Source organism: Aspergillus alliaceus (genome assembly GCF_009176365.1).
Source record: "Aspergillus alliaceus strain CBS 536.65 unplaced genomic scaffold BDW43scaffold_27, whole genome shotgun sequence".
NCBI lineage: Eukaryota > Fungi > Ascomycota > Eurotiomycetes > Eurotiales > Aspergillaceae > Aspergillus > Aspergillus alliaceus.
The window spans coordinates 92,976-116,781 of NW_022474710.1; the positions used below are offsets into that span (position 1 = coordinate 92,976).

The 23,806-nt window shown below is 48.5% G+C and overlaps 10 protein-coding genes across 10 annotated transcripts; 5 read left to right on the forward strand and 5 right to left on the reverse strand.

The window, feature by feature from the left end:
* Positions 1-1,610: 1,610 nt before the first annotated feature.
* Positions 1,611-2,615, reverse strand: BDW43DRAFT_278886 (uncharacterized protein). The gene has a single exon (XM_032042221.1). It carries the CDS (start codon positions 2,342-2,344, stop codon positions 2,165-2,167), a length of 180 nt encoding a protein of 59 aa, XP_031899374.1. The 5' UTR covers positions 2,345-2,615; the 3' UTR covers positions 1,611-2,164.
* A 4,257-nt stretch (positions 2,616-6,872) lies between these two features.
* BDW43DRAFT_300894 (C2H2 zinc finger protein) lies at positions 6,873-8,786 on the forward strand (the record flags this gene model as incomplete). Its single annotated transcript, XM_032044970.1, has 1 exon — positions 6,873-8,786. The coding sequence occupies one exon, from the start codon at positions 6,873-6,875 to the stop codon at positions 8,784-8,786; it is 1,914 nt and encodes a 637-aa protein (XP_031899375.1).
* A 924-nt stretch (positions 8,787-9,710) lies between these two features.
* BDW43DRAFT_300895 (uncharacterized protein) lies at positions 9,711-10,300 on the reverse strand (the record flags this gene model as incomplete). The annotated part of the gene is made up of 2 exons (XM_032044971.1): positions 9,711-9,982; positions 10,204-10,300. 2 exons carry the CDS (start codon positions 10,298-10,300, stop codon positions 9,711-9,713), a joined length of 369 nt encoding a protein of 122 aa, XP_031899376.1.
* Positions 10,301-10,874: 574 nt separating this feature from the next.
* On the reverse strand, positions 10,875-12,256 carry BDW43DRAFT_278895 (Stk19 family serine/threonine-protein kinase). Its single transcript, XM_032042222.1, has 2 exons — positions 11,673-12,256; positions 10,875-11,617 (listed from the first exon to the last, which is right to left on the reverse strand). The coding sequence occupies exons 1-2, from the start codon at positions 12,235-12,237 to the stop codon at positions 11,031-11,033; spliced, it is 1,152 nt and encodes a 383-aa protein (XP_031899377.1). The 5' UTR covers positions 12,238-12,256; the 3' UTR covers positions 10,875-11,030.
* A 219-nt stretch (positions 12,257-12,475) lies between these two features.
* BDW43DRAFT_278902 (putative alpha,alpha-trehalose phosphate synthase subunit TPS3) lies at positions 12,476-16,132 on the forward strand. The gene is made up of 4 exons (XM_032042223.1): positions 12,476-12,869; positions 12,934-14,311; positions 14,385-15,708; positions 15,767-16,132. Exons 1-4 carry the CDS (start codon positions 12,847-12,849, stop codon positions 15,814-15,816), a joined length of 2,775 nt encoding a protein of 924 aa, XP_031899378.1. The 5' UTR covers positions 12,476-12,846; the 3' UTR covers positions 15,817-16,132.
* Positions 16,133-16,265: 133 nt separating this feature from the next.
* On the forward strand, positions 16,266-17,401 carry BDW43DRAFT_311930 (thioesterase family protein; the record flags this gene model as incomplete). The annotated part of the gene is made up of 2 exons (XM_032047268.1): positions 16,266-16,377; positions 16,503-17,401. The coding sequence occupies 2 exons, from the start codon at positions 16,266-16,268 to the stop codon at positions 17,399-17,401; spliced, it is 1,011 nt and encodes a 336-aa protein (XP_031899379.1).
* BDW43DRAFT_106113 (PaaI family thioesterase) lies at positions 17,264-18,468 on the reverse strand. The gene has a single exon (XM_032037831.1). The coding sequence runs from the start codon at positions 18,231-18,233 to the stop codon at positions 17,520-17,522; it is 714 nt and encodes a 237-aa protein (XP_031899380.1). The 5' UTR covers positions 18,234-18,468; the 3' UTR covers positions 17,264-17,519.
* A 600-nt stretch (positions 18,469-19,068) lies between these two features.
* Positions 19,069-20,637, forward strand: BDW43DRAFT_278906 (uncharacterized protein). Its single transcript, XM_032042224.1, has 3 exons — positions 19,069-19,627; positions 19,715-19,791; positions 19,857-20,637. The coding sequence occupies exons 1-3, from the start codon at positions 19,510-19,512 to the stop codon at positions 20,262-20,264; spliced, it is 603 nt and encodes a 200-aa protein (XP_031899381.1). The 5' UTR covers positions 19,069-19,509; the 3' UTR covers positions 20,265-20,637.
* BDW43DRAFT_278907 (PCI domain protein) lies at positions 20,558-22,535 on the forward strand. The gene is made up of 3 exons (XM_032042225.1): positions 20,558-20,589; positions 20,657-21,030; positions 21,123-22,535. The coding sequence occupies exons 2-3, from the start codon at positions 20,784-20,786 to the stop codon at positions 22,271-22,273; spliced, it is 1,398 nt and encodes a 465-aa protein (XP_031899382.1). The 5' UTR covers positions 20,558-20,589; positions 20,657-20,783; the 3' UTR covers positions 22,274-22,535.
* Positions 22,536-22,543: 8 nt separating this feature from the next.
* On the reverse strand, positions 22,544-23,760 carry ura6 (uridylate kinase ura6). Its single transcript, XM_032042226.1, has one exon. The coding sequence runs from the start codon at positions 23,359-23,361 to the stop codon at positions 22,714-22,716; it is 648 nt and encodes a 215-aa protein (XP_031899383.1). The 5' UTR covers positions 23,362-23,760; the 3' UTR covers positions 22,544-22,713.
* Between the last annotated feature and the right edge of the window lie 46 nt (positions 23,761-23,806).

The following is a 23,806-nucleotide window of genomic DNA, read 5'->3' on the forward strand; positions in this document are numbered from 1 at the left end:
GACTGCTGCTCGATACAGACATCGATGAGCGGGCCTAGAAGCCAATGTTCATAACAAGTTGAGGGGCCCCCCAAGACGAAGAGAAGTAGCCCACACAGCCCTTCTTCTCTAGGCTTTGAAAAGCGGCCTTCTATGAGCGATGAAAGAAGCACGCCTAGCAATAAAGCAGCTTCATGTACACTATTTGGAAGATGGAATAATTAGCTTTGAATAGTTAAAAGTACTCATAAGATGAGACAGCTTCATGGCCAATGTTCGAAGGACAGAAGGAAATACATAGCTATACCTTGATCAAGAAAGTGAACGAGCTATCCGTGGTCTCCCGATATCGATCTATCAGAGTTTGGCCGGATTTATATTTGGCTGCAAATGATGTGAGCAAAAAGAGTCACTTCAAACCAGTATCTCGACAATTCGAACGATCTGCTCCTCTGCTGACGGTTCCTTGGGCACAATTCGCGAAGCCAGCGCTACTTGGGCCAAACCAGATTCAGAAAAAAGATAGGATGTTGGGCGCAGGAGAAGGAAACGAGAAAAAGATTTCAATCAGAGCAGCTGCAAGAGGCGTTTTGAACATCACTGATGGGCTTTGGGCTTGTCCTCCAGCCGGCGGGGGAAGGGGAATGTCTAATGAGTTCATATCGGCCGTGTGAAGAGAAGAGAACATTAAGCGCCCGGCAACTGTCGAACAAGCCATGGTTGAAAGTTGATTGGAGGACAGTCAAAGGAGCACAAGGCCAGGGGCTTGTCTCCTAGGACAAAAGAGGAGGGGCCAAGCTGAAGGATAAGATGAGTGGATGAAGTTCCCATCACTAAAGCAAAAAACCTAGCTTATCACAGTGGGGGGCCTGTGAGAGTGACTCCAGTCACCTCACATATACATATGCAGCGTAGACGCAGGTCTGGTCACTTGCGAAGCGAATGAATAAGTCGCTTTTAGTCTCTTGTCCCGGCGCCAACACTGATCGTCCTTCCTGCTCAGCCAACCATGGGCCCTGGAGAGCCGCTGGGATTAGATGTGCATGGCGTTGATTCAAGTTTCTGTCAAAACAACAACAACAACAAGAACATATTATTCCCAGTCTTAATTTTATTATTAATAGTGACAATAATAGTCTTTTTGTTCGCCTACTATCGTAATGTACTAAAATAAGCGCCGACAACTTCCCATCACATTTAATCACTGTCACAGGAGATGATTGGAGTCTCATTAGCAGAATTATTAAATGAAAACAGGGGATCACCTGACATCCTTTGAGGAGATATAGTGTGTGCCGAATTTGTTGACATATAAGAAAACTTCCTTTTTTTGTGTAAAAGACAAGGTTGAATCATTAATAACAGTACTCTTTACAATACCGATTTAGGAGAAGAGTGTGGTTGACAGTGGAGACTAAGCAGTAGAGTAGGGTAGAAAAGAGCGGAGGCACAAGTATGTGACAACAAAAAAGATGAAAGAAACGAAAGAAGATCGTAAAATTAACAAATAGAAGGGGGGTAATGGAGCCCTACTAATTGGCTGCAATAAGTGGTCGGGCTTTAAACATAAAGTAATCCTTCAAGTCCTCTACCCCTAGTTAATCCAGTAGGCACAGTCATCATGAACTTCTCTCTTTCATCAAAGACCTTATATTTCCCAGGGCCCCAGTGTGTCCGCTTTTGGATTGTCAGCAACAGAATAAGCTTGCTCGTGTGCTTTATAAGCAAGCTTCATGGGATAGTTGGTAATAACTCCCGCCGCAAAATCGGTAACGACGTTGAGAATTTTCTCCCTTTCCCTTGAACTCGGAGTTCTTTGATGACAATGTTTCAACCATGATCATAGGGAGAATACCAGTTGTTGGAATATTGACATTGGCAGGGACCTGCTTGCTATTATCTATGGTCACAGTCCACAACCTGCTATCGCTATCTTGAACTCAGTACCTTAGACCATTTAAGAACAATGACGCCTCTTCTTTTGAGCAGTCACTCCGCCACAATGCTGCCAGCGGGCTACAGTATCGGTAGTACGCGATCTGTGAGAGAAACAAGGGCAATGCTCACTTTCTTTGTCCTTGTTGAACGGCTTCTGAGAGTTCTACAGCTAATTCAAATCCGATTGGGTCAGCTCCTGTAACAAAAATGCCCTTCAGCACGAGTGAGTAATCTTGTGCTTCTCCAATCACTGAGTCTTGTCACTGATTACTGGCTGTTTGAAGGGTATGGGCGTGCCACTGTCGCCATTAGTCGACGCAGTCGTGCTCCCACTGGAAATCACAAAATAGTCGAAGGAGATAGCCTTGATATTGCTGACTAGAACTGTCGTAGACTGTACATCCACTGCGGTCGCGTGGTTGTGCATCAATTCAAAGCACTGGTCGGGATAATGAGGGGGATTCCCCTCAGTTAGAAGAGGATATTTGTCGGGCTTGAAGGCATCAGGCTCTGCAATGAGTCGAGGGGCCGTAATGGCAAAGTAGAACGTCGGTGATAAGCCAATCAATGTAACCTTAACAGAGGCTACGTCTTTGAGGAGAGTATGGGGCGACTGGAGCCTCCGCAAAGGAAGCCCCAATAATAACTACATGGAAATTGGATGTCATTGAAAGGATAGTGGGAAGAGGTGGAGGGAGAGACAGCCTTGGGGTTGAAGTTCTATGATAGTAGAGTGGTGGGTTCAGGAAATTGGAATGAAGAACATTTAGCATGATAAATGGATTCAGTATGATATATACATTAAGGGCTGTCCCTAACGGTTGCTACGTATTTTTATAGCGTTGGTAATCCGAAGTATACCATAGACTGTAGAATTAGTAATTTGAGGCCTATGTTTAGTTAGCTAAGTGGTGCATTCTGTAAAATTGTCTCAAACATATAGATAATAGTTGAAGATGGCTGAGTGGTACTTGGCCGATGCCAACACACTGAAAAAATGGAACGTTTCCAGTTGCTGAATAGCTCTCAAGACGCCATCATACCGTATGATTTTCAAAAGATGTTTCTTTCTGGCAGTGATAGACTCCCTCTCCCTTCATTCTTCTTCTTTTTCTACGATACTCTCTTACGCGTTCCTTGTTTCGTATTCCTTGCAAAGCGCAGAAGGGAAGAGAGATGGAACGCAATTGGTAACTTGCTGAGGTGCAAGCAAACAACATTCTTTTATCGATTGAATTCAGAAGTCCGATTCTCAAGGTCCCCTGTTCAATCCATATGAACGCCGGTTATAGGGTGTATTCTTCACAGCGATATTACTACGAAGGTTCCCAATATCCGGCAGATGAACAATTCAGCGTGGTGCAATCTTTAAATAACGACGATGCTGGCTGTCATTCCCTCACGGCAAGCATTCTGTTTTCTGAAAGCTGCGAAGCTTATGAGGCATCGTGAGGCTTATGCATGCTGATATTATCCGAACGTACATACTCACTAGCAGACAATAATTGCACGGTTTTCCTCGGCATCACCACCAACAGACTCGATCTGAATAGGGGTTGACCAGTATCACCTGGCCAATGTCGCCCTCAAAAGACCCTTCCTAACGTCTCCTCGCCCAGGAACGAAAGTGCCTGCCCTGTCTTTGATGAGCAAGGACTTCAACCGCGGGTGACAACAGGTGTTGCTAGCTTTTAGCCATTGAGTTTGTTGCATAGCTCGATTCTCAAAGCCCACTCTGCAGTATAGACCTGAGAGGCAGTAATAGAGGCTTCTGAATTGGTAGTGGTGTCATAGGAGTGCTGGCCCCGTTCAGTTACGCAACACCAAGATGTTTTTGTTGCTCTAAAAAAAAGGATTCGAGGGAACCGGCAAATTGCATTTCCAGCTATTTCCGATTTGGTTAAGCTTTAGCTCAAGTAGCTCTACATTCCAAACACTCCATTGACACATTACCCAGATCATCCTAGCTAAGCTGGACTTGACCTACTGGGAGATGTATGATTAGAGCTGGGCAACGTGGCACCAAACTCTTCGCGGGGAATTTCTAGCTCTATGGAGACGTTTGCCCCTTTACGGATTACATAGGTTCGCGAATTAGACTGGTTTATCTTTTATACATCCCAACAAGAGTGAATTGGACGCCACAATCTCCCAACCCCTCCCGAAATGCTGTGTATTAATGCAGGAAAATCCAATTATGCATATATCCACGCCACATGTGATATCGGGGTACGCCGAAGCCTTGCTTACGCCAAAGGCGTATCCTTAACCATGCGGCTGATGAGCGTAAAAGCTAACCTGCAGATACATAATGGCGCTGGTCTAATAGAGAATGCAGGTGGAAAGGATAAATGAAACACTGGATCTAGACATAGCATAGATGGAGGTAGTCACGAGCTAACAAGTACAAGTCGGGGAGGGTACGGGCTTGGAGACAAGGCATATCCGAGTTGAGTGTAAGATTAAAGGAGGCTTCCATTCGGCCCGATCATCCACCATTTCAGGAATAATGTACAGATTATGGAAAAAGAACGATTTCTCACCAGGGAACCAGTTGAAATCTCATGGATGTCTATGGGATTGATGGATCCTTGGTGGAACGGACTATGATTCCTACCAATCATAAACCATAGCTAGAGGGATCGATCAGTGAGTAGGTAGGGTAGTACTACTGGTGCTTAGACGGCACAATAAACAGGACGGGAGCTGCTGAGGTACTCGCAGGTAATACGTTGTACTATCCTACTAGGTACAAAGTAAGTTAGTACTAGGTATCTACTTAGTAGGGATCCACAGGACTGTCAGACGAATCAGAGGCTTCTTTAGCTGTGTCAGGCAGGCGGTGGGCCGGTACAGCCACCCAAAGATCCCCACAGGATTCTGTACTATGGATGGAAAACAGGCCATGAGTGGCCAAAGGCACCAGCTTCTTGCCAGCCACAATGAGGTTTGCGGATGGCAAAACATAGCCTCGCTGCACTCTCTCATTTTAACTCTGGCGGAAGGAGGATGCAATCCTTGAATGGATGTGTTTTCGTACTGTTCTTGATGGTGCACCCTTAAGATATACATGTAACCAGGTTTAACAGATAAACTTCACATCCATGATGAATGTACGTACATACCGTACGAGTAGTTCTGCAGTGTCTTAGTTGTTTTAGATACATTAATGTACATACATATCCGAAAGTCCCTTACCTCTTGACATCAAGATCCTCGGGATTGGTTCTATGGCTGTGCTCCTCCGACCGTGGCTTTACTTAACCCCAGGCCGACTTCCAGGCTTTCTACATCTGGGCCCAAAATCGAGCCTCGAATCCAGATAAAATAATAATGGTAATGGAAGTGCAGCTTAAGAGTATATATAGGCTTTGCGTTACACCATGCAGCTCGGAGAACGCTATTAGTACTCTACTATTACCTAAATTACAGTAATACAATTAATGTGTGGCGACTGAGGACACACCGGGCTATTCGATCTGATCCGACTTTCTTCAAGAGATCTGTAAGTCATGCCGAGGGCATTTCTAAGTTGCTAGTACTTAGTGCTAAGTAGTAAAGTACATACATATATACATACATGGTAATCAATGCTGCGCCTCTTTGGTGCCTGGCGACCCATACTCCGGTATTTGGAATTACTGTGTCTTACTAGAGCGGCGTTGGAAAATATATAATTCCGGTATCCAGCGCACTCTCCTGGTAAGCAGAGCCGCCTAGAGTCTGGTCACAAGTCGTTAGACCCAGTGCAGTCTCCAGCCACGCCTTACCTCGTGTTCATCCTTCTCTCACTTTTGCAGTCCTTTTTCCTTCTTTTTGCTACTGATTCTTTTTGGTTCCTTCTTCCCCTCATCCTAGTTTCTTTCCTTTCTGCACTTTTTCCTTTCTTTCTTTTCTTATTTTCGTTTTCTGTTATTATTAAGGTTTCTCCAATATCCATTGCTAGGCAGAACCACCGCATCCGCTTTCCAGGCACCTTCGACCCAAACATATTCGGGGGTCCGCAACTAACTCGGCGACTGCATCGTCTCCTGGATCTATCCATTCTGCCACAGCCTGTATCAGGTTTATCCATGCCTTCCAACCCACCAACTTTACTTCCGGTTTCTTCTACTAATAAACGGGTCTTGTAATTATCCCTTTCCTATTTTGTATTGGTCCCTCCACAGGTGTATGTCTCTGTCAGCCTCGGTCTTTTTTTAATTTTTCTTTTTTTCCTGTTTCATTTTTCCTCCCGGGTGAGGCTTGGTCAACCTAAGTCTCCATCCACAACCCGTTCATTCATTCCCTTGACTTGTATCTCATCCGTCTGGCTTTCTTTCTTGACAACCCCCGGCTCTTCCACCCCTTGCCTTCTTTCAGTCACTCGTGATCCATCGAGTCCGACTGTACATTGACGGCTTGTCAGCTTTCTAGATTTGCATAATTCCCCTTTCTATCGTTTCCCCGACAATCGCTAGTACCAGCGCCCTCTGCAGCCTAGCCGTCTCCCATTACCCGTTTCGATCCCTCCAGATGGGTTAACCTCAACCAGATTCAGATCGATCGAGCAGTACAATAGAAACAAGCATTCTCAGTCTGCTTGCAAGGCTGCTCGCTATTTTTATCCCCGTGCTGCAAGGCCCATTTTGTTCCTGTGGGACTTAAACCTCTGACAAAATATCGCCAACGCTGAACCCCCCCCAAGTCAGCTTGCGCCACAATCGGATCCTGGTGAGCGCCCCACGCGACAGTGCCTCTCATGGCTCCCTCTTTTCTTAGCTTGGCTTATTGGTTCTTCTTTTATACACCTGACGGCCCTCTATCCATGTAGCCGTCTTTGCTTATCTTGCTTCCACTCTGCAATTGTCTGCAACCCCCCCGCAAAACGTTGATTTACTGACATGAGCTCCGCTGAAGTAGCTCCCCCGTTCGTTCGCCAACCATTCCAGGCTGGCTTGAAGCATCCGTTATCCATGGCTGCGTTGATGCAATCAAATACCGAACCTGTTACCATTTCCAATCCATTGTCTGGATCCTCCATCATCTCGAGCCCGCCGGAATCTGTCACCTTTTTAAAGCATACGAAACCAGACTCGAGTCTGACCTCCATTGCCAGCGCCGGGTTAAACGTTTCACGGTCAAGAGACTCATTGCCGCCCATGGCAACGACTACACAAGCAGCTGGCTCGGTGGGCCGGCCCATAGAAAATGAGAAAGAGGTTGAACAGAACAGCTCGCAAGTGGCAAGAGAGGCTCTCGGTGCAACAGAGAAACAAGTCAATTCGATTAACGACTCTATACATATGTCCGATCAAATGCAGGTTGATACTCATCCAACTTCAGGCCATGCCTCGGATGCCTTTGTAACAGCTGATTCCAATACCTCCCTTATGAATACCTCAACTGTTGCCAGCCCTGGCCCGATAGAGGACTCGGCTTCACAGGATGGGGATCGTCCACGCCATAGGGACGAAGCGGACTTACAAGACGCAAGTAACAAATCCTTCTCTTACCCTATGCCGACCGCAGGCCTTAGTGACCCCCGCCGCGGTCTCAGCTTGCCAAGTTCTGGTTTTAATAAGGCCGGCCAGCGGTCCCCGTCGGCAAAAAAGCATCGCTGTCCATACTGTTCTACGGAGTTCACAAGGCACCATAACCTCAAAAGCCACCTTCTTACCCATAGTCAGGAGAAACCGTACGTTTGCCAGACCTGCCAATCGCGTTTCCGGAGACTTCACGACTTGAAAAGGCACACGAAGCTCCATACTGGAGAACGTCCACATATCTGTCCAAAATGCGGTCGTCGATTCGCTCGTGGCGACGCTCTCGCTCGACATAACAAAGGCCAAGGGGGTTGTGCCGGACGTAGAGCGAGCATGGGGAGTTACGCTCCGGAAGATGAGTATGGTGATACTGGTGGTCATCCAGGTGCAGATGATACAATGGATGGCCTTGTTTATGCGGAGCCCGAACGTATGGATGAGGAGGATGAACGACGCATGAGCATGCCCAGCATCAAGAAACACGATGTGCCCACAGATTCTATTACACGCTCCAATACCTCAAATAGCTTTCAACCGCGGCAGCCGAGCACTTACCCCCCGATTGCCGCTGGCAGGCCATCTCCAGGGGGTCTATTTCCGCCTCCTGCGAGCCACGGTGGCTCTAGCGCATCGGCTTCTCCTATCTCACAACCTGGTAACCTGACATTTCCTCCCCCAGGCCAACCTTCCGGTGCTTCAATCTTTCAACCATCAAATGTCACGGAAAGCCCAAAACCTCTTTCGCCGAATGCACTGTCTTCGCACCAGCTAGGTCACGGTCCTGAGAATGTACAGCTTCATCGCGCCCACTCTCCCGGCATGACGCAGTCATTCCAGCAACAGCCATATACCAGGGCAGGGCCGTCTCAGTCGTCTGTTACAAATCATAGCACTAGTAGTTTAGGCCTTCCCCCACCACAGCCTGGGGCTCCCCAGCTCCCCCCACCCCCTGGCATGACTACGTCAGATTCTCGCTTTTCGCTCCACCCTCAAAGCTCTGTACAACCAGCAGCAGCCCCTGCAAAGCATACCCCATCCCACAGCCATTCCAGCAACCACGGTGGGCCTTTGACCTCAAAATCAGGGCCGGAAGTGACCACAAACAATAATGGACATCTGTCAGGGTCGCATGACTCTAATTACGCCGACCAGAATCGGGAGCGAGAGGATAAGCTCTGGGCATATATTCGTTCTGTGCATGAGGAATTAGCAGCATTGAAAACTGAAGTAGCCGCTTTAAGGGCGCAGCTTGCATCGGCAAATGTTAATACACTGACAACATCGACTCCAAGCGTTACACAGCCTCAAGTAGAGGCGAGCGCTGTCAGTGCTGGCCAGCGATGATTGCACGCTACTTTTCTATTCAAACTCGCCCCTCCCAGTTTTTAATTTACTGCCCCTAGCTTTCGGTTGATAAGTATTCTTCATTATATTCGCGGAATATGACCGGAACCATCGGCCTGAATTCAATACCCTCCACATGACTTATTGCATGTATCTCCGTTATATCACGATTTTTCCTCGCCCGTTTCCACTTCTCCTTTGTCCACACCCTAATGCCTTGATGAGACAATATCTAAATTCAACGAAGGACTTGTTGCGAGGCAGGTCCAATTTTCATTTGTGATCCTCATATTCCATAATATTCTTACCCGTGTCTTTACTACACCCTTCTTTCCTTGACGTCCCGATTTCCCTTTCCCCCTTCTTTCCCACTCAAACAAGGGTATGTAGGTGTTTGTTTACATACAGAGGGGTTTCTTCCTTTCTCTTTTACCTTTACTCTTGATTTCCCCTCCCTAATCATATTTATGATAATTTCTTACTCGTATTACCCTGCATTTTTGTACGGAATTGGCCTTTTTTTCTTTTGCAGCTCTTAGGGGCAGGGAGTATCGGGGGCAAAACGTGTTATCATAACCCAATTCTTGATGCGTATGCATGTGGAATGGTTATCTTCTCTCTTCATTGTAGAGTGCAAGTAGTCCATGTCTTCTCTCAACAAGAATTCGGATATGTTATAAGTCTGTACATGCGATCTTCTCCTTTATGGAACCTTGTATTGTACGAACTCTAGCCTTGGCTACTAGTAATGTTGATTCGTGCGCTGGTTTGAAGAGTAGTGACCTTTTGGGTCTCATATTGCTACTAAACGTATAGCGTCCATGTGTATCTGGCTATCTATTCTTGATGAGGTCTCCTTTGGCCCACCCAACCGACGAACCGCCCCACGTCTGCCACCATTGCTTTAGGCACTCCGCCCAACGTCTAGCTCCGCTGTATCCACAATGGAATTGCCCCGCCAGCGTTGGACATGGTTGCCATGGTCCATTCCACCTGATCTGACATAGCCACGACTTGTTCAACACCAGCGTACGACGCGAAGAGTGTTTTCCGAGGTTCTGAAGCGATGATCTTTTCGCGCAACAAGTTGGAAACCGACTCCGCCGGTTCACTCGTGAGCGGGATCTGAACGGTCATAAATCCTTTGCCTCGAGAGGTTCGAAGGCAAGTGCAGATGGCTAAGATGATGGAAAAATCTGGGAGAAATCAAAGTCGTAGGGTGAAAGGTGTGGGTGATTAGGTTGACTGGCTGGTATGTCAGATTTAGTAGTAAGTTAACAGGTAGCTATTGGGCACATTTGGTAACGTAGTCAAGTAGCTACTACTAGAAGTGTAATTTATTGAAGTACCGGAGATCTGAATTAACATGGTTGAGGAGAGGGAAAATATGGCTCTTAAAACTTCATCTGACACCCACCACACACCTCGACCTCCTGCCAGCCGCCTTCAAGCTGTCGCTCAGTGGACCAATCCAACAGTAGTTCCACCCCCGTCACACCGAGAGTGTACTCCATCTCATTCTCTGCATGAATTTCCCTCAACCCGGACCGGAATTCCTCCCAAGACGCTGAGCTGTCCACCGGCGAATTCTGATGGACGCTCCTGCGACAGACCCAGAACTCCTCCCTGGGAGGTCACAGATCATCCCACAGATCATACGGGAAGAAACATGGACTTGGGCGGTGTGGCGAGGTCTTCAGTACTGACGGAATGTGGTTAGGGTGAAGCTAGAAAAGCGTTCGCATCTGTTAAGATGTGGCTCAGAAATTCTTGGGGTGAAGAGCGAAGTTGGGTATTATTAAGGGAGGGATGAGATGGGAGAATGGTAAAGGGGTTCGGGGTGACGCGATGGAAAGGAGGCATTATATGGTGATAGGAAATGAGAGCTTTGGCCTTAGAAGCATAAAGGTGATGTTTGGTACTTAGTTGAAATGGAGACAGGTATTATTCGTCAGCATGCAGGCTCCCTCATATTAGCTCTCCATTAGGACTTAGTTGTATGTGCGTACCGTGATATATAACGGAGGTTTTTACACGCACAAAAAATCTTTAGTTGTCTGCAGGAAACATGCGATATTGGATATAGTATTTCTACTACATAAAGCCTATAGTGTGTCTACTATATAGTACTACTTATAACGATGTTTTGTGTCTATAGCTTGCATCTCCGCGGGTAAACATAGACAGTCGCTCTTCTAGGATCCGATACACCCATCTTCATACTGGTTGAATCCTAAGGGTTCATCATAGGAAACGTACCCCAGGGCCAACACTACCGGTATCAAAGATCTCGATCAAACCAGCCCCGAGGGCCTCTCCCAGAACCCAGCGAAAGTTCATACCGCATAGGTCCTTCCATTTCTTTGTTCTACCTGGTAAAACACCCGCGTGATCGCCCCGTATCCTTTTCGCCATGCAGAAACTTCTATCTGTTTCGACTGCTCCATCCCAGCGATCGCGAAGAAGATGAAGAGGCACCTCGCCATAACTTGATCTTTTAAGAAGCGAGAAGAGATGCATTCGCCCGGAGCCTAAGAGCCGAAGATAAGGTCCTGTGTTTGGGAGGGATAGAAACAAAGTTGCCGTGTGTGATTGAGAGCGACTGCCGCTATCATTAGAGGCAGCGTTATCACTCCGACTGGCTGAGTTGCCAAATGAAGATGTGGATGAGAAGTTCGGAAGTGAAACTATGCTCGAGGATCCTTTCGCTAAAGACGAGGAAGAGACCAGAAATCCAGCACGGATCAATGCCATACACTCTGGCGTAGTAAAAAGGACGCCAGGAACGGCGAACGTGGTGCCGAGCCGACTGAGCACATCCAAAAACTTGTCTGAGAACAGAATATCAGCGATTGGATCTCTCGCTTCGTGTAGGAGAAGCAATACCTTTGAGTTGTGTTTCTAGAGGACTGTTATGCACAAGCCTTTTCCAGTCTTCGGAAAGAACTAAGCAATCGCCTAGGCCGACCGCGTCGTTTCCCCTACCCGGAACGATTAATCGACGGATGTGACCAGAATTTATCAGATCTATGATTTCTCTCTCCACCTTTGTTGGCGCATGTAGTAACGCATGGACGTGTGCTACCGAGGCAAGTGGTGGAAGTGACCGACGAAAATTCAACAGTTCAGCGGTACGGGTGCTGTTCATACCAGTTCGAGGAGGCAGGTCCTCAAACATGCTGTCCCGAATGTGATATATAGCCTGAACAACATTCTCTACCGGAGTAGTCTCCGAGATATATCGTGATATTCCAATGTCCGGAAGGGGCCCTTGGTCGTACTCTTCTTGATATTCGCCACCGAGGCCATTGCTCTTAGAATTAGCGGATGGCTCTGCGATAACTTTGCGGCGAGCATGGCCAGCAAATGGCGAAGAGCGGGGCCCTGTGTTGCATGGTTTCTTTCTTTTCTTGATACCGGAAATAGGAGCAGAGGTAACTCGCAAGGGCATGATCCTGAACGGGAGGAAAACAAGGAAAATCAAGTATTGTACATATATGTACATACTTATGTAGTAGTAATCTGATAAGAAGCGATAAGGGTGGCACGTGATCTGCCCCTCACCTCCGCCGGCCCCCACCAATCAAACGAACTCTGAGCCATCGCTATATAGAGTCTCATAATAGAGTACTAACTACTTTTATCTAAGTACCGGGGTCATTGGGTGGTACGATGTATGTTGTTACATAGAACATGTTGTCCAGAATATTAAACGTGGTCAAGTCTAGGGAGGAATTGGGTTGAGTGCTAGTGCAGCAAGCTTGTCCTTTTCATGCCAGCAGGTTTTCACATGACGTAGGAGTGATGAGGAAGGATCCAGCCAGCATCATCTTAAATTCTCTCCGACAGTCCGCCTTCAACACCAAACTCTTTGTTTAACCCTGTGGGCGCGCCATTTAGTCGGTTTACGACCTTTTTCTTTTCTTTTACTGTGTTCTGGGACCCTTTTCCTTTTCCTTCTCGATCAGCATTTTGCGACTGCCCCTCTCTTTTTCCCCTCACCTCCATTTTCAAGTTTACCCTGTGTCGCTAATAGCTACTCGCATTTGAAACCGCCACCATGACTATTTATATCGCTTCGCTGTATGTAGCTTACTTTTTTGGTCCTATTCTCCTTTGGTCTGCAGCTAACATGGCGATATCTCAGATTTCTGCCATATACCGTTAACTTCCACCTCAACGAGTCGAAAGATCGCTCACTCCATACCGACTCTGAGCCTACCACGAAGACACCGACCCCTGTAGCTAATACAGCTATCAGCTTATTTGAAAGACGGAGCGGCGATCAAAAAGTCGATCTCACGACTGGTGCCACCACCGAACATGAGCGGTTCTTCTCGTCAGATCTCGCAAAGGCGGAACAAGAGCAATCTGGATACCCATTCCCGGACGTAACTCAAGATGTAAATCTTTTAACGGAAAGTGAAGCACACTCTCCTGCATGGGGTTCGACATTATCTTTAAACCAGCCGAGACCGCGGGCAACTATTCCGCCGTCACCCTCCATCCTTAAGCACCAGGAACTTACTCCCACGACAGGGTCTCCGTCTAAGAGATTAGATAAGGAACAAAAGCCAGTCTATATCCACCGCCCTATTGGATTCCACCATAGTAGAGAGAGTAGCCGAAAAGGTTCCTTCTCAAGCGCTGAATGGACAATTGAGACGGCGGAGCAGGGCAACGGGGGCCTTCGCAACGCTGTGCGGTCAGCAACAGATGCAGGACAATTGGAAGACAAGGTCTGGGTGGGTACACTAGGAATGCCGACAGATGCCTTGTCTAAATACACCAAATCTGCAATTGCTGAAAAGCTTGAGGATGGGTACGATTCGTTGACTGTCTACGTCAGCGATGGCGATTTTGATGGGCATTACACTCATTTCTGCAAAACTATTCTCTGGCCTGTGTTCCACTATCAGATCCCTGACAACCCGAAAAGCAAAGCATATGAAGACCACTCCTGGATCTACTACGTTAAAACCAACCAAGCATTTGCCGAGCGGATCGCACGAAACTGGAAGCGCGGAGATTCAATATGGATTCAGGACTACCACCTGTTGTTGGTTCCCGCCATGCTTCGTAAACTGCTACCGGACGCCGAGATCGGCTTCTTCTTACATATTGCCTTCCCATCTTCGGAAGTTTTCCGTTGCTTGGCCCCTCGGAAGGAACTCCTTGAGGGCATGCTCGGCGCAAATCTTGTTGGCTTTCAGACCGACGAGTACTGTCGTCACTTTCTCCAGACGTGTAGCCGCATTCTTTGCGTTGAGGCTACCAATGAGGGCGTCCAGCTAGAAGATCGATTTGTCAATGTAAACAAATTTCCAATCGGGATTGACCCTACTTCATGGGACAAGCGACGCAAAGCCACCGACGTTGAACAGTGGGTTAAAACCATTTCTGAAAGATATGAAGGGAAACGATTGATTGTCTCTCGGGACAAGATCGACGGAGTCAGGGGAATACGACAGAAGCTTCTCAGCTATGAGCTCTTTCTTAATGCGTACCCTGAATGGAGGGACCAGGTATGTAATCAGTTGTACAATAACCTCACCCTCCGCTCTCCACTGTTCATAACTGCTAAACATTTCCGGGTAGGTGGTGTTGATACAAGTTGCAACCAGCACGACAGAACAACCTGAGCTCGAAGCTACAATTTCGGACATAGCCATGCGAATCAATTCTACTTTCTCAACTCTGGCTCACCAACCACTAGTTTTCCTCAAACAGGATCTTGCTTTCCCACAGTATCTCGCTCTAATATCCGTTGCGGATGCTTTGATGATTACAAGTCTACGTGAGGGCATGAACCTGACGAGTCACGAATTCGTTTACTGCCAAGATGGGAAATACCGAAACAAGAAGTATGGATCACTGATCCTGAGTGAATTCACAGGAAGTGCATCGGTGTTTGGTAACCATGCTCTTTTGGTCAATCCTTGGAATTATCGACAGTGTGCGGAGGCAATTCACACCGCTCTATCCAGAAGCGAGGAGGAACGCAAACAAGTGTGGACTCAGTTACACGGTGCAGTTCTTCAAAATTCGACAGCCAATTGGGTCAAGTCTTTTAGTGAGACTCTGAACCGAGTCTGGAATGAGCAGTCATCGCGTGAGATCATGGCAGTTCCACGGCTATCGATCAGCAAACTTGAAGAGGCCTATCGCCGGTCCAACCGCCGGCTTATCGTTGTGGACTACGAAGGTACCCTGGCTTCTTGGGGTTCGCCGAAGAGCATCATTGTCACTACGCCGCAACGAGCTATCACGACACTGACGGAGTTAACCGAGGATCCTAGGAATATAGTGTTTGTCATGAGCTCCAGGATGCCAGAAGAGATGGAGCGATTGTTCCGAATGGTAGCGGGCTTAGGTCTCATTGCAGAGAATGGATGTTTCGTGCGCGAACCAAAGACGGAGGAGTGGTTCAAATTGACAAATAAGGCCCAAACAGATGCTTGGAAGGAGGCTGTCCGCCAAATTCTCAGTTATTACCAGGAGCGGGCTGAAGGCAGTTGGATTGAACAACGTCATTGCTCACTCATGCTCCACTATGGATCGGCTGAAGACCAAGTCGCTGCCTCTCGGCTAGCTTCTGAGTGCGCAGACCATATCAATGACTCTTGTGCCAACCAGGGTGTTCATGCCGTCATGATGAATGGAGCACTGGTTGTAGAGCCAGCCGACACAAATAAAGCATCGGCTGCAGCTATGGTGTGGCGGCATTGCCTTGAACGAAGCAAAAGCGGCCACAATGGGCGGCCAGACTTTCTGTTAGCCATTGGCGATGGTCGAGACGATGAGCCAGTGTTCCGTTGGGCGAACAAGCTCGAGAGCGCCAAGGCAGTAGATTACGCTATGACGGTGACGCTGGGATCCCGTAGCACGGAAGCTAAAGCAACCCTGACCCAAGGAGTAACAGGTCAGTGGAAGCCATTTACGGATAGTTGAGGACATCATGCTAACTGTATCCTTTCTAGGTGTCCTTTCTTGCCTGGAGAGGCTGGCTGTGTCATCTCTGGATCAGTGATTGTCTATTTAGGCGGGCTTTCTGGGGACCATAGGTATAATAACTCTCAGGATATCATGTCGAGCTATTGAGCATGCATGCGTTGAGGTCGAAGCATCAATCTAAAAAATATTCAGGCGCGATGGGTTGAAATGTTACAATCGGGATATTTAGATTGTCAATACGAGTACGCTAGTTCCTTCAAACATAACGGGAATTTGTAAAGCCCAATACCTACATACAGTGCTGACTTCACCCGGCAACGGTCGCGGTTAGTCAGCCTTCAAGGTAATTAACATTTCGGTTGAATGCACGGAGAACCGAGGCTTTTGCGGAGATGCAAGGTACTTAACGTCCAATGTTCCGTAGGCCTACAGGTTCATTTACCCTCTTTTGTTACATCTAATGCACAATCACCCGCAAACCCCAAACCTCGCTTTGCGATAAGGACACCAAGACAAACTACAGCCATGACTGCTCTTCCGGTGAACAGCCCGGTGTTCGAAGAGGCGATCAAAGTGACACCGCTCGACTCGCATCGTTATTCGGCATTGCTACGAGATGAATGGTGTATCGGAACAGGTATGCTAAATGTCTATTCCTTTACCTTGCCCGTACCCATCCCTCCGCCCCCAGGCGGCGGTTCCGGATAAGGTAGTCTAGTTTATATATTGAAGGAAATGAAAACAACTAAATTATTTATGCAGTTCCGCACGGCGGATACACTACCGCCGTCATATACCGTCTCGCCCTTACCCATTTCGCGCACACGCATCCGACTTTGTACGATGCACCGGCAACACCAATATCAATTCAACTTTCGTTTTTGCGTCGCACAGCTACCGGCCCAGCTATTCTGACAGTCCAAGATATGAAAGTAGGGGCGCGCACCAGTACAATCCATATCAACCTATGCCAGCCCAGCGAGAAGAAGGAAAAGAAAGGTGAGCTAGAAGTGAAGGTGGCCGGCTACGTCACCGTGAGTCCGCCTACCGCTGAAATGGGCGTTACCTCCAACACCAACTGGAGTCTACAACCAGCTGCACAACCCGGATCGGGGCCGAATGGCAGCGTAAACCTAGCGGCGCTAGGCCAAACTGGCCGGGATGGTAAGTGGGTGCTTCTTCAGTCCCCCTATCCCAATTTCCGCCGCGCAACCCTGCAGCTTGAACTGTATGGGCCTGACCCGGCAAAGGGGAATCCCAAGGTGATCGATCAATGGTCGCGATTTCGGCCTGGCGGGGATCGCGAGGCACGTTGGACCAACGAGGCTGTGGCATTTCTAGTGGATATGTTTCCAATGGCGCTTAGTGGGCTTGACCAGATGGCATCGGCAGCGTCCACGCAGTCGCAGGAGTCAGCGGAACAAACTGCTCGGTTTTGGTATCCGACTGTCACATTGAATATCGACTTCAAGAAGCGATTACCTGTGCAGGGTGCAGAATGGCTATACAGCCGGGTCCATACTAAAGTGGTGCGGGATGGCAGAACAGATCTGAACGTGGTGGTGCTGGACGAACAGGGTGATGTGGTGGCATTGAGCACGCAGGTGGGATTGGTGTTGAGCGCCAGTCGGAACCTCGGGCAACGGCAGACGAAGATGTAATTGACCTATATTTACCATAAGAACACGTATATATGTACATAACTATAAAGTGATAGATCTATCTACACACACACACACACACATGTATATATATCGCATACCGACCACTGTATGCATTTTACAAACTTGATGTGGTTTGGAGCCAGAACGCCATGGCATCAGTGGTGACGATCAATTGATCCGGATTCTCCTCGTCCGCTTGAACGACCTGAGCACGCACCCAGAACTTTCTCCCGACTCGACCAACCACTTTAGCACGGATGATGAGCAAACCGGGAACCGTGACAGGTCTCTTGTACCGTATATCCAACTGTGATGTATACAGTTTTCCACGAGGAGTTAACTCCTCCTCCCTCCCTTTATACTCCGAAGCATCCAACTCCGGCGGCGGAGAGTACAAGGTCACCGCCAAAGACATTGCCTCATCAATGCACGTTGCGACAATGCCGCCATGAGCAGTCGATGGGTGTCCACTGACCCCTGGCGTCGCTAGATCCAGCAGCATGAAAATATCCGGGGGAAAGGTAGAAGGCTCCGACGAGACCGGATCAGCGGTGGGAGAGGGCCACGACGGATGGGCGGCGGAGAGCGGGGGGAGCCATCGACGGCGGAGCGTCAAACAGTGAGGGATGGTGAACGAGGTCGCTAAAGTACCGGCGAAGTAGCCATCCTCGCCAGTGGAGGGCTTTGGAAGGCGTGACCAGGTACGGATGGGATAGTATTCCGGGTGGTTGAGGAGACGGTTGGCGTGGGGATGGGAACGAAAGGGATGGAGGGATGATTCTTCTGTTAAGGGAGCATTCATGATAGATGGGGGTATGGAATCGGCCATTGCTGTTATCGATGGATTTGATCCCGATATGGGTTCTTTTTCTTCTCTAATTTTTCGCGAAGAGAGGAAGGGATTGAATGATTAGCGGTGGTTTGGATATGGATAGGGATTAGTCTTTCTTATTTCATTGCGTCTATACTACTCCGTAGATCATCCTTTTGCAGATTGGGTTAAGATAGCCTCAACCTCGGCTACAGGTTTGGCTTGCCCGATTGGTCCGGCCTAACGAGAGATAAAATAGTAAGTACTAGTATCCTCCAATCTAGAGAGCTTCATCCATTGGGGTATGTGTATATGAAAAAATATTAATAAAAAAAAATCTTATCCATGACTGTTGAACAAGAAGAAGAGAGAAAATGAATGAATGGAATGAATTATGGGGGTCTGAATTCCACCAGAGCAACTTCCTTTTGATTCCTGCAGAGACAATTCCCTAATTCCAACCTGCGCTAGCGTGCCTCCATTGGGCCTAGTGTCGTACCTCGATTGATTCCATAATGAGGGCACATTCCAACCATGGAATTTTAGCTTCTGCTTGTGGTATGGACGAAATTATCATCATGGTAACAGTAACAGGGGGGTGTGGTGGAAGAGAGAAATTAAAAAAAAAAAAAATAAAAAATAAAAAATTGAAACGGGAGACGAGAAGCAGGAAAGAATACCAATAAATGACTGGAATTCTTTCTCTTTATGTATTAAATCACAATAATTATTATAATAATAAATAGAATAGTAAAATAACAACAACAATACATCATAATTCTTCGTTAAATTTCTTCCCCTGCTGAATGTTTAATTAAATCTGGGAAAGAAAAAAATGACATACGGAGCAGATCAGAAGAAACCCATTTTCCTGTCTCGTTTGTCTGGTCCCTAGCGTGTCACCCCCGCTTGAGATATAAACAAATACCCGTCCGTCCATTCAATAGTACTTTCCCAGTGGTTAGTGACTTGTTTTAGGAGCTATACCAGTGCTACACTACTGTCGCTGCAGATAAATTCCACCCCCGGCTTAAAATTCCACTTCTTTCCTCTTCCTTGTTTTCCCCCTTGTGCTTTCTCTCTTATCTCCTACCAATTCCCGCCCCTTCCAATTGTTTTCCTCTCCCCAAGCGTTCTTGTATCTATCATCTTCTCTCCATCTCTGGCTCGATTTAACGTCAGATCCCATCCGTTCATACTGTCCTCAAAATTATTGAATACCGATCAATTGAGGACCTTATACTATCCATACATACACACCACCACTGCCACCCCCATCCGTCAACCATTAATTATGTTGCCGATCCTGTTTCTCTCCACTCTGGTAGCCTCCGCCGCAGCAGCTACTACTGCCAGCAACTACACCTTCCCTGATGGATTCGATTTAAACCAGGTGAAGCAGGGAGACAAATGTAGGTCTTCGCCCCTGTTAACCGTTGTAATATAATGCTTGATATGGCATGATCCACAGAAAAGCAGACTCTAACAAACATCGTCAGCTGCCTGGTGTCTCGCCGAGCGGAACGCCTGCCCAAAGATCTGCGGCGGAGTCGCGGAGAAGAACACTTGCGATTCGGTATGTTTAAAGCACCCCCTCCTCTAAAAGCAGTATGAGTCTCTAGATAAGTCTAACAGTCGCAGCAAACTCTTGAGTTCACTTGCACATGCTCCAATGGCACTGATGCCGATGTCGCGCCTTATGCGCAGACCATCCCTTTCTATGTTTGCCAGGAGAATTATAGGCAATGCATTCAGCGCTCAACTGACCTGGACGGCGACGAGAAGTGTAAGAAAGCTCAAAGCCAGTGTGGCTCGAAGAATGTTTCAGATGCCTCTGGTACATCTGCATCGACTACTACGGCCACATCTTTGCCCAAATCGACTGGCTCCTCGGGATCTAGCAACCACGAAACCTCATCCACTGGCACCGCCACGAGCAGTGGTAGCACAAGCACAACGACCCCTAATGCTGCCGTGGGCATGGCCCAAGACCATGCGACTGGAATTCTGGCAACGGTGCTCTTCTTGGGTCTCCACCTCGTTCTGTAGGGTGGTAGCTTCTGATTGCACGGCCATGGCCTGATCAGAATTTGATCATGACACACGCGATTACAATCATTTCCAAAGAAAAGCCCCGCTTGATCTTGATTTCTCGTTTAACCCTCTATTCTTTGCGTCTATATGACTTACCGTGCATCGTACTATTCCCCCGTTCTTCACGCCACGGTTAATGAGCTGTGTTATGGTTTTGTGCATGCGTTTGGTCGTTCCTTTACGATTCTAGTCGACGATACTCCATATGGAAGAATAATAGTCCTTCTTTGATGTTTCGTACAGTTTCGATAGTAGATACACAGTAGTGGTAGGGTGAAAAGTAAGGCAAAAATCTACTTCGTGATCGTCACTAGTATAAACGCTGATCTATCGCAATGCGCGCCAAGACTTTTTCCCACAGTGAAATTTCTCCACCCGCCAACCAACCACAACCACGACCGAATTCAACTCTCCTTCTCTTCCTCATTTTTTTTCATTCCTTTTGCTTATCACCCGTCACAGTCCCTCACCATAATGCCCTCCCCTACTACCACCCTCCTCATCGAGGGTTCCTTCAGCGAACTCGCCGACGAGTTCGCCCAGTACCTCGACGCACTGCGCAAAAGCGAAGGCACCACCCTTCAGACCGAAATCTCCCCGCTCTTGGAACCCCTCCGCCAGCAGGAACAGAGTGACGCTGAGCCCGATCGGAAACTGCGTGATGAGGTCCTCAAGAAGTTGGTCTCGGCGGCATCCGTGTTGAATGCTGCTCCAGAGAAGGGTGGGTGGTCCCCCCAAGTCTTATCGCCCAAGCGAGAATGATCGGGATATCAGACTGCAGGGCAGGAAAGAAACTGACACGCTAATCATTAGAGATCATCTCCGCCTACAATCTTCTCGTCCACCTGATTCACCACGCCTCCGACCCTGACATGTTCCTCTCCCGCATCTGCTCCTATCTCGCCAAACCCATCACCTCTTCCTCTCAGTTCGGTCCCTCGCTGGCCATCTCCATCCTGTCCACCATCTTCAACACCCTCGCTCCTACTGATTCCAGCCGCTTCCATGTCTTCCTGGCTATTGTCGCAGTCATCCGCCAGTCTGGCTCCACAGTCGCTTTCGAGGCTCTTAAGCCTCACTTGACCGCTCAACTGCCTACCTGGTTGTCCTCTTGGGAGCTGGATGAGGACGAGGCCCAGCGCCTGCACCTCGCCGTGGCAGACGCCGCTCAGGCTGCTGGGGACCCCGAATTGGCACAGACACATATCGTGCAGGCTCTGCAGACCATTCCCGCAGCGCAGGCTTCGTCCAAGGAGGCCCGCGACCTCGCCATCCGCGCTCTCACCTCCGCTCTCACTCACCCCGCCGTTTTCGACTTCACCCCCTTGACGGGTTCGGATGCCGTTCAGGCCCTTCGCTCCAGCGACAGCACCCTGTTCGAGCTTCTTGAGATCTTCACCGCCGACACTCTCGACGCTTACGAAGCTTTCGTCACCGCCACTCCCTTGGCAGGTATTTCCGGTGGTGTCCTAGCCGATGCTGGTGAGGTGCTGCAGAACAAGATGCGCCTGCTAACCTTGGCCTCTCTGGCCGCCTCGACCCCGTCCCGTTCCTTGCCCTATGCCACGATCGCTGCCGCTTTGCGTGTCCCGGCTGAAGACGTTGAGAAGTGGGTCATCGATACGATCCGTGCTGGTCTGGTCGAGGGCAAACTGTCTCAGCTGCGCTCCGAATTCCTGGTGCATCGCGCTACCTACCGTGTTTTCGGTGAGAAGCAGTGGGCTGAAGTGCAAGGCCGTCTGATGGTCTGGCGCCGCAGCCTCGAGAACGTTCTGGGCGTCCTTCGTAGTGAGCGGGAGCGTTTCGTTCGTGAAAGTCTGCAGGCTGCTGCGGCAGCGGAGGAAGCTGCCCAGGGCAAGTCGAACGACAAGGGTAATAAGTCTGGAGACCGTCGGCAGCGCCACGGCAATGCCCAACAATCTCAGCAGCAACAGCAGCCTCAGGAAGTGGCTGCTGCAGAGTAACCGACTCCAAGAGAAAAACACCACGATACACATCGGAAAGGGAAAAGAAGAATAGAAAAAGCTCGTCGTGTAATGGCTGGGAAGAGGTGTTATGTTGTATTTCCATTTTCTTTCGTCTGTTTATTCTTTGGTTCATGTGTTCTCCCCGGGCGACATTTTTATCGGTTCATGGTAGCTATTTGTTTCTAGACAGGTTCCCACCTGGCATGTAGTTAGGATTGGGCCCGATCAATGGACACGAGTCATGTCATGCATATACGAAGTGATATATCATTCGGATTGTATCTTCATCTATATTGGCTGTATGGAACTTTGATATGTAGACATGGTATGTAAAGAAGAGTGAAAAAGAAAGAAAACCACACCATCTATAAAGCGCTATTCACACCCACAAAGGATACAAAGATCGCTGACACCGATACAATATGGATGGGAACAGACTACTGCGGATGAACACCACGGGCCTTGAAGCCCTCCTGAATACGAGCATACACCTCCTCAACAGTGCCCGTAGCCGACACGGAGACAACCTTATCTTGTTCCTCAAAAGCCTTCACAACTGGCATACTAGTCTCAACAAACGTGCGGAACCGCTTCCGAATAGACTCGGCATTATCGTCATCACGACCCGAGGTCTCCCCACGCTTCAACAAGCGCTTCTCCATAACCTCCTCGGGACAATCCAAGAACAACGTCAGCTCCGACGGGCAAACGGTGTCCTCGAAGAAAACAGCCTGATCCAACTTCCGTGGGAACCCGTCGACCAGGAACCGTGCCTTCTTGCCCTCCCCGGCACTGGCGCCGTTCTTCAACGCTTCCGCCATCGCATTCGACAATAGCGCCACAGTGATCTCCATCGGAACAATCTTGCCCTCCCGGATATAAGTCTTGATCAGTTCGCCATACTGGCTGCCTTCGCGGATCTGCTCGGCGCGCAGCAGATCACCCGCGGATAGATGGACAAACCCGTAGTCGCGTACGAGGTTGGCGGATTGAGTGCCCTTGCCACTTCCGGGACCACCGAGAAGGAAAACGACCGTGACTTCGGAGGGTGAGAAACGAGGGGTAGGATGTTCGGTGTTGGCCATGCTCGCTTGGTCAGAGAGTGAATAGACCCGTAGGGAATGGAAGTTAAGAATCAAAAGATTGAGAGTCGGATTTCGGTTTCAGAACGCCGGTACGGGATTTTACGAGGAATATGTAGGATCCGGTACCGATACCGATAATTGCTAAGAAGGGGAAGATTCGAAATTGAGAGCGGTTGTATTGAGAGGAGTTAGAAGAAGAGGAGGAATAGGGGCGGTGGTGGTACTCTTGTCGGAGGTGGTGGGGTCGGGATGATCTTGCGGGTTGATTAAGAGAGCAGGCCACACGGGAGGGAGCTAATAAGGCGGAATGGCGAAGGGCACCAAAGCGGGAAGACATCTAGGAAAGAGGAATAGTATCGAAATCGTTGAATGCAGTTGAAAGAGGGAAGACGGATTAGGGCTCTTTTTTCGGGGAAAAGAATATAGAAAAAAGAAGAGCTGCCTG